This window comes from Melanaphis sacchari, unplaced genomic scaffold, assembly GCF_002803265.2.
Source record: "Melanaphis sacchari strain LSU unplaced genomic scaffold, SCAv2.0 Contig177_pilon_pilon, whole genome shotgun sequence".
Lineage (NCBI taxonomy): Eukaryota > Metazoa > Arthropoda > Insecta > Hemiptera > Aphididae > Melanaphis > Melanaphis sacchari.
Window position 1 is genome coordinate 389,329 of NW_020270834.1, and position 15,132 is coordinate 404,460.

The 15,132-nt window shown below is 23.6% G+C and overlaps 1 protein-coding gene across 2 annotated transcripts in view; it reads right to left on the reverse strand.

Moving 5' to 3' along the window:
- Positions 1-15,132, reverse strand: part of LOC112592460 (ALK tyrosine kinase receptor-like) — a 336,409-nt gene that overhangs the window by 67,496 nt on the left and 253,781 nt on the right. For both annotated transcript variants that reach the window (XM_025336511.1, XM_025336510.1), the window contains exon 3: positions 1,738-1,948. In XM_025336511.1, coding sequence (XP_025192296.1) covers positions 1,738-1,948 — 211 coding nt within the window. The remainder of the gene's footprint in view (positions 1-1,737; positions 1,949-15,132) is intronic.

Sequence of the window (15,132 nt, forward strand, 5' to 3'; positions counted from 1 at the left end):
CAATACGATTTTTTAATTTTTAAGCAAGTTATGAGAATTTTTATTTATTAATATTTTATATAGTTTTAACTCGCTCCAAAATTAAAACAACATAAGTGATAACATAGATAATTGTATTGATTTTAAGTTTAATAATATATCATTTTACTGTAGTATTTAAACAAAAATAAAAATAGAACTTCTAAACATAAAAAATATGTATGTTGTAAAACAAATGTGTATGCAATTGAAATATTTATAATATTATCTATATACAGTTCATGTAATCAAATGTCACAGCTCTAAAATGATTCATGTCTACAATATATTTTAACAAATATGAAAATTAAAATAAACAATTATTAATAATGTATACGGGTATTTCTGTACACATAAACTTTGTAAGACTTTGATGCTTAAGCCATTCATTACAATGTGTAACAAATTTTGTATGGTATTAATCCTCATAAGATATTGCAACATGAAGATTTACTCGATGATGTGTATCACAACAATAGCAATAAAATTTCTATGGTTGTTAATATAGTTCCAGTTTTTAAAAATTATAGATTAATTATGAATACTTATAATAAATAGGTTTATCTTGAAAAATTGTACGTTTATGCAGAGGGATCACTCTTACAGAAATTCTTAGTTAATTATTAAGGTAATATTCTACTATATTTATTCATAATATAATAAAAAATCATGGTATTGAAATATTTTAAACATTGAGAAACTCTTAGCTATTACATCCACCACAATATTAATATCCCAGTTAGTCAAACTTATAGTTAAGTTAAATTGAAGTAAAAAAAAAATGACAAATGTGCTCAACTTTAACAAGATTTTTTAATTCAAAAGTTTTCAAATTAAAAACATGTTACCATTAATTAGTCTTTAAATATTTATTAGCTGTTCAAAAAATTATGAAATCATATTAATTGTGTGTAATATTTAATGGTAACGTATAATATTATTAACTATAAAAATGACTAACTTAAAATATTATGAAATGTTGAACAAGTAATACCGAATCTTCATAGTTAGCATGCAAATGTGATAAGTATTCTAATGTTTTTGTGATTAAAATTTTATGTAAAATACAAATAATATAAACTAAAACGTTTTTAGCACTTACAAACAAATTATTCTGATATATTTAGTATTTCCAAGTTAGCGTTAATAATTTAATTGTTATGCTATAATCATCCAGATCATCAAGACTACCATAATATTAGCATTTATTTTATATTAAAATTGATATTTTTAATTTTTTTTATATATAGGATAATTGAAAATCAAAAATTTTGTTTTGCAATAACATTTAAAAAATTACCATGTTTATTAGTAGTATATTATTATATTGTTATAATCTCTAGGTAAATTATTTCTTATATGAGTGAACCTCAAAGGTGGATATGTGTGGAAAGACGCCTAACTCCCACTTTTTAAAATGAAGAAATATGCTGTATTTATATTATAGTAGTCGATTTTAGTCACGATAATCTAGATATACAACGTGAAAAATGTATGGTAATTACTAGTTTAGATATCATGATAGTACAAAAGTATTTAAAAATATTCTGAAAAATCTAGAGTTATATTAATATTTTTTATGGTTAACTAATAATTATTTGTATTTTTTTTTTTTTGGATGAAAAGCTTGTTTACAATATACATATATACCACATCGTCAAGCCACCATAGCTTCGTTGATAATAGTTACATAACGTTTAAGGGTGGTTTTATACTTACACTGGAGAGTTGTTTTCGACATTATCCTGAATTAATGATGTATAATTCTCAGTCTTTAGCATTATCGACACTTGACTGGGTACACTGACGTTGGTGTGCATTTGAAATGACAGCGAACACCCGTTGTTATCAAACACGCCAGTGGTGTAGTACGGACTGCGTATGTAGATATGTGGTGTGTTCTTATGACCGTAAATAAACAAGAAATTCCCTGTGAACAAATAGAAAAGATTAATAATATTATAACGACCAAATTCCACTAGTATGACTACCTATTTTTTTTTTTTTAACCAAAGTCACGGATTTTGTTCTTATTCGGGAAACAGATAACCGTTTTTCGAGGAAAAGCGATCACTTTCAAAGTTATTGGCTTAGAAAAATTTAAGACTTTCAAAATCATAAAACTTTTGGTATATAGACATTTCAAATTGACAACACAATAAATATCTTAAAAGGCATATTTACTATTTTCGCCACGCTTTTAGACTTAAGACATAATATTTTCAATACCTTTTTAGTTTTATTTAGAACATTTTCATAATCAATATTTTCTAACGAATTGATATACTTGTATAAAAATCGGCGTTATTGCATAATTACGTGGAACTTTCACTTTTTTTCGTGATATAATTGATAAATTTAGTCAATATAATTATATAAAATGATCACATTTAAGTAATATTCAAATATTTTTCCCATACTATTATTTATTCTTATTCTAATACTTTTTAATAAGTTTTAACTTATAACAGTTATTTCACTAAATAAATATATTTTAATAGCGACTAATATAATTGTAATCATTTTATAATAATAAAATAATTTTAAATGAAACTTAGTAGTATTTTCATATTTAAATTTTTATTTTTTTTTCTGTATTTTTTTTTTTTTTACATCATTAGAACCATAAAAAAACCAAATATATTTTCAATTTTGAGAACACAATAGGTAATTTTATTACTAATAAGCAATTTTTGAGAGCATTCTATTCGTTAAAAATGAAGTTTACATAAATAAATAATCTGAAAAGATTTCAAACAATTTACTTTTCATACTTAAATGTACTAATGCATTTATGAAGCTTATACAATTGATTTTAAACCATTATAATTGATTAGAAAAATATGATATGGTAAATAGATTGGTGTTTGGTTTGTAGACAATTTAAATATTTAAATATACAGCGTTTAATAACTGATACAGCAAGAAAAAATAAATCCTTCATACGTATGCACAACAAATATACTAAATATGCAGTGTTAAATGCGTTTACATTTTTTTATAAAATAAGTGTTTATATCCGAATCATTTTTTTATGCTTATGATGACTATTTAAATATATTTGTTTTCTATTGCTTTATATTATTTTTATTACTTTAAGGGATTCGGCACCGAATGTAATATAAATATAGACAATTTTCTAAATCTGTGCGTGATGTAAATGTGTTCGTTCGTTATTAAAGTGATCATTAGTATGTCTGTAGTGTAAAATAAATAATGGAGAGCTCTTGCAAGTACACGCACATGCCAATAACGTGCTATATAAAATACATTAATTATTTTTATCTAGATATTTTCAAGTTTTTTTTATTTTATCTCTATCTTCATCCATATACATTTCATAATTTATCTTTATTTATAGACAAATTTTATGTTATCTATTAATAATATCAACTATGACTAATTTTACATGTTTAATAATTTCAATAATAATATAATATACTTTTTATATAGCATTATCTCATTTGTTGTAATATAATGGTTATGGTTATATATTGAAAAACCTATCGTATTATTAACAACAACAAAAATGTATAGATATATTGAGTAAAACTAAAATATAAAAAAATGCACTATGAATAAAAATTTGATAATGGATTGAAATATATTATGATAATTTTTGGATTTGAAATAGTTCTATTTATCCATGTTAAATCAGATGTTAAATGCATGGTAACTAAAGTAATTGGAAAACAAAAGAAGTTACAAGCACTGGTCATATTATTTTATGACGTTAATTTTTTACTATACTGACAATAAGTAGTGACAAAGCTATTTTGAAGAGAAACATACAGATAATACGAGCGAATCGGATGACAAAAAATGAAAAAGTGTAAGAGAATTATGAATACCTAGAATAAAAATGGTAATAACGGTAGAGTTTTAATTTTTTTGAATGTGCCGAGAAATATAATAACATAGAATAAATGTGCATACCACAAATTAGAGCTTAAGATTACTCGGGATGGAAGTAGATAACATCTTAAAACCGAGGTCGGTGGTAAATAATGTTGCAGGCAGTTGTGCGACGGACGTTTGCGGTATTCCATCAAAGAATCTTGTTTTGCCCTTGTGGTGATCAGATTTTAACGAAATTGACTTCCAATATAATTAATAAGTAGACGATATCGATGCGACCGTCGCATTTAGTTCCAAGAATACTTTATTACTCACAAAGATATTTGTGGTGATCTACGATACCAGACATGTTGTATAGGTTGCAAATATAATATTTCGAGTACTACAGCTGCAGGTGCTCCTTTACATGATCCGCATCAATTTTAAATATCTCAAGTTATATCCTTTTAAGTGAATCTGTCTTGTTGAAACACGCCGATCTCATTAAATTTTACCGGGAATCTGTATATTTATTGCTCATTTGTTCATATAAATTGTTTTTTTAATAAAAAATGTAAACAGATTTTTTGTAATTTTAATGATTGTGGTCAAATTTTTAGCCGTATGGTTCAAGCATATTATTAAAATAAAAATGAGTTTTTATTTTTATTTTTTTTATTTAAATCTGGCTTTTAATACATATCTTAACTTAGCCACAAGTATGTAGTATTATGAATTGTTTTACTTTCATAATGGTGTTATTAATATTATCGTACTATTACAAGTTGTGAGTTAATTCGAGTTTACCTAAGTATAAATAAAATGTGTGAAACATTATTTATTTATTTAATTTTATTTATGATCGTTACTATATTAAACGTCTGAAGAAATTATTTAAATTGCATTTCAAAAATTCTAAGGATGCTTTTATACTATTATTATAGTTACTGATGATAGACTTAGTACCTAAGTAAAAATAAATAATAACATACAATTTATGACTGACACATAGTATACCGTTGCCAATGTAGCGTATTCAATCGAAACCTTTGTAATAGTAATTCATACCTATCATAATATAACTGTTTGATGGTTTTAGTTGCATGATTTTACTGTCAAAGATTGCTCACCTACTTTGACATAAATAATAATATCAATATTATTATTATTACAAATGATGAAAACTGTCGTAGGCTCCGTGTTTACTGCATTTGTGTATTTATAGGAATACGTAATACTGTAATGATTTATAAGAAGTTTGCGTAAGTTATGTGCTATACAAATCAGAGAAGAGTATTTTTATGTTTACCTAAAAGTAATTATATTTAAATATAATACTACCGTAAAATCCGTACAAATTGACAACAACTACATGAAACAGTGATAATATTGAAGTGTGACCTAAAGTATCAGTAAATAGCAAAAATAAATACTTGTATTTGAAAAAAAAAAATGTAAAAAATGCATAAGAACTGTTTATATATTTTTAATATCACACTGTCTTATATTTATTTAAAGTTTTTATTTGTAAAGACTTTTCGAAAAATATCAAAAAATATCAAAAGTTAACTTTATGAATAATCGCATATAGGAATACAGTTTTTTTAAAGACACAACAATATTGTTTTTCAATAACCTTGTAGCAACAGACACTTTAGATAATTTTATTTAAAACTAGTTTTTTTCATTTTTTATGCAAGTATAAAAAAAATATTTTTTCAATGGGGTTCTATTGAATATTATTAATTTCAATATTATAATTTTTTTTTTTATATTACTATTATATTTATGTATGAAATATAACGTATTTATTTATATTTAATAATTTTTATATGGTTTAAAAATTGAACAAACGAGAACTCATTTATATTTTGATTAATGTAATTCATTTTATCAAAATGTTTAATAATTTACTCATTTTTCTTTATTTTCATAGTATTTTAATAATAAATAATATTGTTTTTTTTTTTTTTTTTTACAATATTATTATAATTAAAACAACTATATTACAACTTTAAAATATCCATTCACTTATAAATTTTATAATTCACATCTGAAAATTATGATGTAATATGAAATGTTCGAAATTTAAATTTCAACTGATACTTTTTAATTTATACTTAAGTTTAATCTATCAATGTATCTGGTTAGACTGGTAATTTAAAATCTTTCTATGTTCACGTTTATTCAAGGAGTAGAAATTAAAATTTGATAAGTAAAAAATATTTTTAAAATAAAATTCAAATAAAAATAAAAATAAATATTTGGTTTTATATTCTCTTTCAAAAAATTATGTATTATATTACATAACATATTGTTATTATATGATCATTTTAAACTAAATACTAGATTATTTATTGATACAATTGACAAAAAAAAAAAAAAAAAAATGAAATAAACAATATATAAAATAAGTTAATTTATATTATTCTTATATCGGTTAAACATTGAATTTATTTTTAAATAATTATTAGAAAATATCAGCATATACGAGTATAAATAATATATAAGAAATAGGGAGTACATAAATTAAAAAAAAAAAAAAAATGGATGAACAAGTCCCCTCAAATTTTTGATATTAGATACAATTTACGTATTCAGAAATTAGGATTACAGTATACTCGTATAACACGTGATTTATTACACAATACTGATTAAATCATTAAATCTAGCCTAGGGTATAGGTATATAAATCTAATTATTTTAATCGAAAACTGTTACAATCAATTACAAGAAATATGAAAATCTCGTACATAATAATTTCTAGTATAACCAATGGTTAACTCGTAGCTTAAAATATCAAAGTGGTCCAACCTCCTCTTCTTATGGAAGTCCTTTGAAAAAAGTCTATCATCGTGTATTTTATAGCTCTAAAAATAACAAATTCGCGGTAGGTATTACTTTATTAATAAATTAGACCTAAATTCAGAATGAGAACGACTCTATCTGATATAGAATCAATCCAATATCTTTTGATTGTCAAACACAGTTGTTTTTGAATTGAAAATATAAATACTATATTATTTTACTAACTGAAATAATAAAACACAACAGATTATTGAGTATTATTAAATGGAGTTTAAACTATAAAAAATGTACATTATTGAACTTATTTATCTGTTTTGCTATAGAACATTATTATATCGTTAGGTTAGGTTAGAATATGGTTATATTCTATGCCATGTGAAGTGCGTTAGGGATAATTACCTTTAAGCGATTTATTTATAATATGTATTATTGCAACAGAATAACTATGATTTTATATTCATTAAATGTATACTCCGTGACTTAATCCCTAGAAGTTTACACCCAGCGTGATAAATATCTTAGTATCCTTTGTGAATTACGAGTAATTTGAAACGCTTGACAACAGACTACCTAATCAATTGAATGAAGCATATTAAATGGAGTCATAGAGATTGTATAGTGGCTCTTATTATGCCTGAAATGATTGGTTAATAATATTTTTTTAGTTACTATAATCTTGGAAAATTAATTTTACGAGATTCATAATGTTATGATTAAAGATGTAAGCATGATAATTTTTACTAAAAAAAGTAATCATATGTAAATTTTTCATTATTTACCAACCAAACTGCATTATTATTAATAATAGTTTAATTTTAAATTGTGTTGGCCTTTGTGTTTGAATTGAAAACGTTATCTTTGCTTTTTAATTTAAAAAATATACATATACAATACTGGTTTTTGTTCAATAAACTACATAGATTTATATTTCAGTTCCAATGTTTCAATTTAATACAATCGTATGCAATATTAAATAAAACATTGAAATTACTGAACAAGCTGAATTACCTATCTGAAATGTTCATAAATTTGTCATATATTTTTATATTATTAAATTAATACCTATTATAATAATATAATATTCAATTAGAATTTAGTTAAATTTTAGTTTAAAATTGCATGTAATATATTTTTAGTATTTTTTAACCTTTAAATATTTATATACACGTGTGTGTGTAATGTGTATATATGTATATTGTATATATACATTAAATATGACAAATATATTGTATTATGAATTTCTCAAAACGTTTTTACATTTTTATTAAGTACTAATAAATTTTAGATGAAATATTTTGATAATAAAAATTTAATTTTAGTCTTCATTTAATTTATCACAGTGAAATAAAATATAATAAAAAAAATATTTGTGTACCAATTTGCTTAAAACTATTACTTCTATCATTTAAATACAAATTTTAATATCAATATATTCAAGACCACAAGGGAATATTATAAATATTTAATTATTATTTTTTCTTATTATTCTTGGTAATTTCAGATAATAAATTAGAACCACAGATTTCAGAGGATGTATAGATTATAATCATTTAATTATAGTAAGTAAATTATAAAAAAAAACTCGCGATTGAATTTGGAATATGAACAAACAAATTATTGTCATTTTAAATAATGCATAAAACGTACTAGACATTTTAACGATCTGCTTTTAATTAAAATTATTAAAACGTGGAAATCGTGACAAAAATAGAAAAATTAAAAATTCAGTAAAAATCTGTTCTTATTTGAAAAATATAGTATGGGTATAATACGGATTCCAATTATAAATGAATATTAAACAGAAAAAAAATGGCTTTATATAGAGCCAGTAAATGTTATTAAAATTATTTGTTTTATGAAATTAATCAATGACACATAAATCGTCATATCGATTACACAAAAAACAGTCTACTAAATGGATTTTTTAGAAATATATTTAAATTAATAAATTATGTGAAATTAATTAAAAAATCTTTTTAAGTAAAACTTTTTAAATAACTTGATAACAATTTATAAATTATTATTCAATAATTTAAAATATTCACCGATATTGTGATGCAGTGTAAACGGCTAGTAATAAAATTAATTTTTATGGGTTTTTATACAATATTACTAATTATGTACGTAATATTTTAGAAAATAATGAAAAATAATATCAATCAAAATATTTATTCTCTGTAATTTACTACATATAACTGAATTTTTTTTTTTTTTTTGTTATTGAACTTAAGCCCGGCAACTAGGGACATTAGCTGTTGTAGGGGTTATGAACTGTGGTTAGAGGTAAGGTTGATACATGTAGGTTGTTTTTACGATTTTTATGGTTATTACGGTTGATAGCAAACACGTGTTTGTGTGGCAAGGTTTTTAACTACTACGAGCCTGGGTGGTCACCCATCCGGGAACTAGTAGTAGTTGTGGCCGTTACTTACTCACAGTTGCATTACGCGACTGGCAGCAACCAACGCGCCACAATAAGCCACATTACTAGATTTATAACCATTGGTAGAGTTATAATTGTTACAAAACGCCTAATGCCTATCTCATTAATTCTAGCCTCCAAAATCACGAATAAGACAAATTTGTCACTAATTTACCACCTGTTGCTTATAACTTGGAAAGTAATTGTACCATAAATGTTTACCATTTAAAAAATCGTTAACATACAATTATTGTATATAGTTATGTAATAATAACATGATATAACTGCGGTATGTTTTATTATTTTTGTATAGAAATTTTTAATTAAATATTCATGGATTAGACATCTGTAACACTGACAATTGTTTAGTCTTATTATTTTTTCTTTATGATTTTCAATATTATATTTTAGTAGCCCATATTAGTGGACATCGGAATTTATAATTCAATGACTGTAAGTTTATCAGTTTTAATAATCTAGCATAAAAAAAAAAAACAATAAAATATGTAATAATAATTATGAAATGAGTAAGTATAAAAATGATGATATGATATATATTTAAGTAATCAATAAAAGCAAACACGTTTACAGGATTTTATTTATTTTTTTGTTTTAATGGGGAAAAAAGAGTACGATTTAGTTTTTCTGAATATTCTGGAAACATTTATTTCTATATAATAATCTTAAATAGCTATCATAAACAAGGTTACCTATATATCATGCATAAATATATATATATATATATATATACAGTATATTATAACAATCTTAACAACTATAATCCCCACAAATATTATTTTGTAATGGCTTAGTTTATTCATTAATACTAATATTGTACCTAGTATATAAGTTTACAAATATGAAAATGAACTGAGTGTATGAAATTACATTAATTTTTCAATCACTATGATAACAATGATCCATATTTAGTGGAGAGAAGGAGAAGAAAACAATGGTTTACTCTTACTTTAAACACAATTTATCAAACGAAATTATTATACAATGTAGGTATTTCATCAACCTTTTTCATTGTTAAAATTGAGAACATTTTTACATATTATACCTATTAAACAAAGGATATTATACGTAAATATGTATGTGTAATTTAAATATTTCTTTTATGAAATGTTAAAAATTGTATGTAATTAACTGAAAAACAAGAAAAGTTTAAAAAGAACAACGACAATATTTTACTATAGGAAGTTATATATTTATGTATTACATAAATTAAACAATGAAAATTTATTTAGATCCACAAAAAAAGATATTAAAAGCACAAAAATGTTGAAGTGTAGATGAAAAATAAAAATATTTTGAAAAATGAGTGTAATTAAAAGTACAAATATTTGAGAACTATAAAAAATAATTAAGTATAAAAAAAAAAGTTTAAATAATTTTTATTATACTTATACATAAAATTAAACTTTTAAGGAATTGTATTTATTTTTTTATGTGTATATACATTTTTAAATAAATGTAAATATATTTTAATATTTAACTTTACATTTACCTGCCGATATTATAAATAGTTATTAAAATATAATTTAATTTATAAATATTATGATATAACTTTTTAAAATAAATAAATAAAATAGTTTTGGAAAAATAACTAATATAGATATTTAAAATATGTGATTGATACTAAGGAAAATATTTGTTATGAATAGTGAGCTAAAAATAACTTATATTATTAAGTTATCAAGATAAACTAAATAACGTTGAAAAATTCAAAAAGAGTGTGAACCTGAGTTAGAAAATGGGATACTATAATGAAGTTTATTTGTATATAGCTCGTTATATCTAAATAGATAGTTTCTGGTAATGCGGAAGAGAATAAAAATAAACTACGATCATTAAAAATGTACTGCTACAACTGACCTAGACATTAAATAAAATATAAAGTGAGGTAACTGTTGGGTGGAAGAAAATAATAGCCAAAATTAAGCTATGATAAGATCGTAAACCGTAGGAGTGGTATATTGAGACACGTGCTTTGGATGATACATAAAAGAAAAAGCAACTTAAATATAATATAAAATCACTTGATAAAAATAATTTACATCAGAATAGTTAACAAATATCAAGATAAGCCGTTAAGGGATGATATGCATAATGTGTATAGTATTTAGGCCAAGCACTTTAAACTGAAAAGCAAAAATATTAACTAGAAGGATGTTTGTTTTAAATTGAGTTTGACTCGGTGTAATTTTATTTATAACAATCACTCCAAGACAAACAATATTTACCTATGAGTTTCTATCATTATAATAATATAATAATGTTTAATCCACCAACGTATATTTTAAAAAGGTTTGCAATCAAAACCACTCATTATTTTATTAAACACGCATCAAACACACGGAAATTCACTACTTAATATTATTTTATCTATTATATGTTTATAATAAAAATGTTTCGTATTTTATCGAATTATTTACCGACCCGTTAAAAGTTATTGGATAGTACTACTTAATTAATATTATAGGCGTAAATATGAAACCTATTCTTTTCTAAAATGTATAATAAGAATACACTACTTTACATTTATAACCCGACTTATGTAACTCAATACACGCTTTCAATCGCACTTATTGCTTATTTTGTGTTAACCTCAAATATAAATAATATTTATTTTTTGATTTCAATATAATGAATTTAAGATAACACAGCATTTTCAATAGGTAATTTAGAAACGCAACTGTTGTAAATTAATTTTCTTCGGGCATTGACAGTAATGATATTCCTTTAATTCTTGAAAACTTTTGCATCACTTATTTATTATTTTCATTTTATTTGAAGAGTGGCACCACCAAGGGATATTTTCACGTTTTCTGTTATTTGTGTCACCGAATTTTCAGCATCTTAATAATAAAACGATTTATTTTGCGAAATTACGCAATGATTGTATTATTTGTAACTACAATCGTATTTAATATAATTTTAAAATAACAATAAAAAAGAGATCATAATTTTCATTAAATTAACGTTACACAATGCGTTCGAAGTGATTCAACAACATATTGATATCATAAGTACAATAAATAAGAATAGTACCTACCCCCAATAATAATATTATTAAAATAAAATAAAATAAAATAGTATATTTTACATAGTTACATTATCCAAATTTTGGCAACCTTTTGGTCTAATAACAATTACCATAGTTATTTATTTTATTTCATAAGTTTTTAAATAAGAATAATAATAATGATAATTGTGAAAACAAAAAAAAAATCTAATATTTATATGGTTATGTAGTTATGTATATGTATACAAATATTAGCGTGCATACTCGTAGAATCGTTTAAAAGTCGATTTTTAAGAGACAAATAAAATTAATTAATTAAATTTAAATATTGATACAATACATGTAATTTGTAACAAAACCAGAAAATATTTTAGTTCAAAATCTATTCTCTTGAAAATTTTTAGTGTATAAACAAATTAAAAATATCGTATAAAGCAGTTCTATAGATTAAAAACGTATCACCGTTTATATTTTAAATAAATTATTTTATGATTTTCTCCAAATTATTTTTCGAGTAACAGTTTTTTATTATTTTTTTTAATGTATATTTTTATTTATTACGTTAAAACTTCAAAGAGTAAATACATATGTTATATTTTATACTTAAGCAATGAAATGACAGATAAACCACTAACTATCAAGCTACTAGTTTAAAAAAAATAATTTTGAACATGATATATTTTATAAAAAAATGTTTGGCCATCATTTCATTAGTAGAATATACTCTATGGTTATTCATGTATAGATAATAATTACTATTAGTATCATAATACACTGCAGTTCTACGAACACTATTAAACCAATTTAGTAAATGCTTTGAACAAGATAATATCTCTGAGTAGGTTTGTCTCAGCCGGCTTCTTAAGGATTTCGACATCCAATTGCATTAGTTCAAAAGTCCTCTTTCAAAATATATGTATTTGTAAATTGTAATATTGGACTTCCAAAGCATAGTTGGAATACCTAGTCAGAAACAATATTTCTGAGTAGGGGTCTGTCTCAGCCGGCTTCTTAAAGATCCCGATATTAAATTGTATTGCCATAAAGTCATTTGTCGCAGACAAATAGACAAATAGGAATAGCACAATCTTTCCTTATTCATTCTATCATATTGAATACCAATATAAACTTTATTCTAGGCATCAGAGCTTTAATTAATATAACATACCATACAGTATTTACATTTAACTCTAAAAACCCATTTGTTTTATTACTACTTACAATCTCACAACACGACGTATCAACACGAGTTTCGAACACCAAAACTCAAAGACTTTTTTTTGCACACATCAACCTGCACAGTGCACATACGTTAAACCAGTAGTAACTAACCTTTTTTTTTTTTTTACCGAGGGTTATAAAAAAATAAAAATAAATTTACAATGGGCCACGAATTTAAATGTTTTCTTTGATTTGAATGTTATATTTTATTTTAGGCACATCTTAATATGGGTATACTGATAAATTTAATTATTTATTATAATAATTTTGTTATAAAATTAAATATAAATATTAAATAGGTATAAATAAATAATAATTTAAAATATTGTTTTGTGTTTTAATATAAATATTCATTTATATTCAGTTTTAAAAACGTTAAATTTTTAGAATATATTTTTTTTTAAATTTTAATTCCTTTGGCAGGCCCGTTAATAAATGATCGTGAGCTACATTTCGCCCGCCTGTCGTACTTGGTCAGCACTGCGTTAAACTATACTGACTATGAGTAATGTAGCGATACAAAGCATATTTACATAACTTGTATGTAAATTGTATTGATTTTTTTTTTTAAACATATTAACCAACAAAATCTAAAATAATTTTTAAGTATTAACAAAGGAGCAGCAATGCATGTTATCTCATTAATTTTGTACAACATTGCAAACTATAGTGAAATGGTTCAGGTAAAAATCACTTTAAATAAAATAACTAGATATACAGTTTACATTTATACTGAAAATATTTTACTGTTTTTACTGCGAACGTATTTTTTTGTTTACAAATTTGTATTAGACCAGAATATATATTTCGCTACTCTCTAGAGCATCATGGTACACACGTAAAAAACAACTGGTTAGTTACACTAAGAATGAATAACGTGAACGGCAGTATCTTTCGCAGGGCCCTGGGAAAAATAAATAACTTATTGAAGGATTTCATAACTTTAAACACCCACATTATATTATTGTGTGGTACTATAAAAATCAATCAATATAATAATTTAAGCGTTGAACAAAACCACTTTTCTCTAATTTTTGAAGCAAAAAGCCAAAAAATGTATTAAAAAATGTTTTCAAACGAATCTGTTAAAACTCTTAAAAAAAATACCTAATCAACTTAATATTTATTATAATTTATAACCACTGGCGAATTCTTTGAGCATGCCTATCATACGCTGTATGCTTAAGAATAAAAATGTAATTAGTAAAAATACAATAACCAACGTATCTATTAAAAAAAATCATTATGTGCAACAAAAAATTCATTTATTTATATTATGCTTATCTGTATTTATTTTTATCGTAAAATTTACTGACAGAGTATGCGATAGCTACGTGCACAAGCTATACGACGGTTGTTATTGCTGTTAAATATCGGTTTATTCCGAAATCTACTCCATTAACAACCGCGGTAATAAACACCTACTCTCAAAGGCATGCTCATTCTGTTGCGCTTCGTCAATGATTTATATAATTTACGAGTGTATAACAATCTTTTTTAGTTTTATTTCTTTATGCTATTTTTTAATATTTTTTAGTGTGTTTCGTACTATAATAACTTATTAGTAATAAGTTATTACTAATAAAAATATTATTTTGTATAATATTATGGCTGTCGTAGAAACTGAATGTGTTATAAGGGACTTGATACATTGTTATTATTTTTAAGCATATAGGTACATAAAAACCAAGAAACTCTAACGATTGGGATTACGAGTTAATTTTGAACACATAGAGTTTTTTGTTTGTTTTTTTTTCTTTTAAAGTTTTCATTACATTTTTTACTAAATATTTTTCAA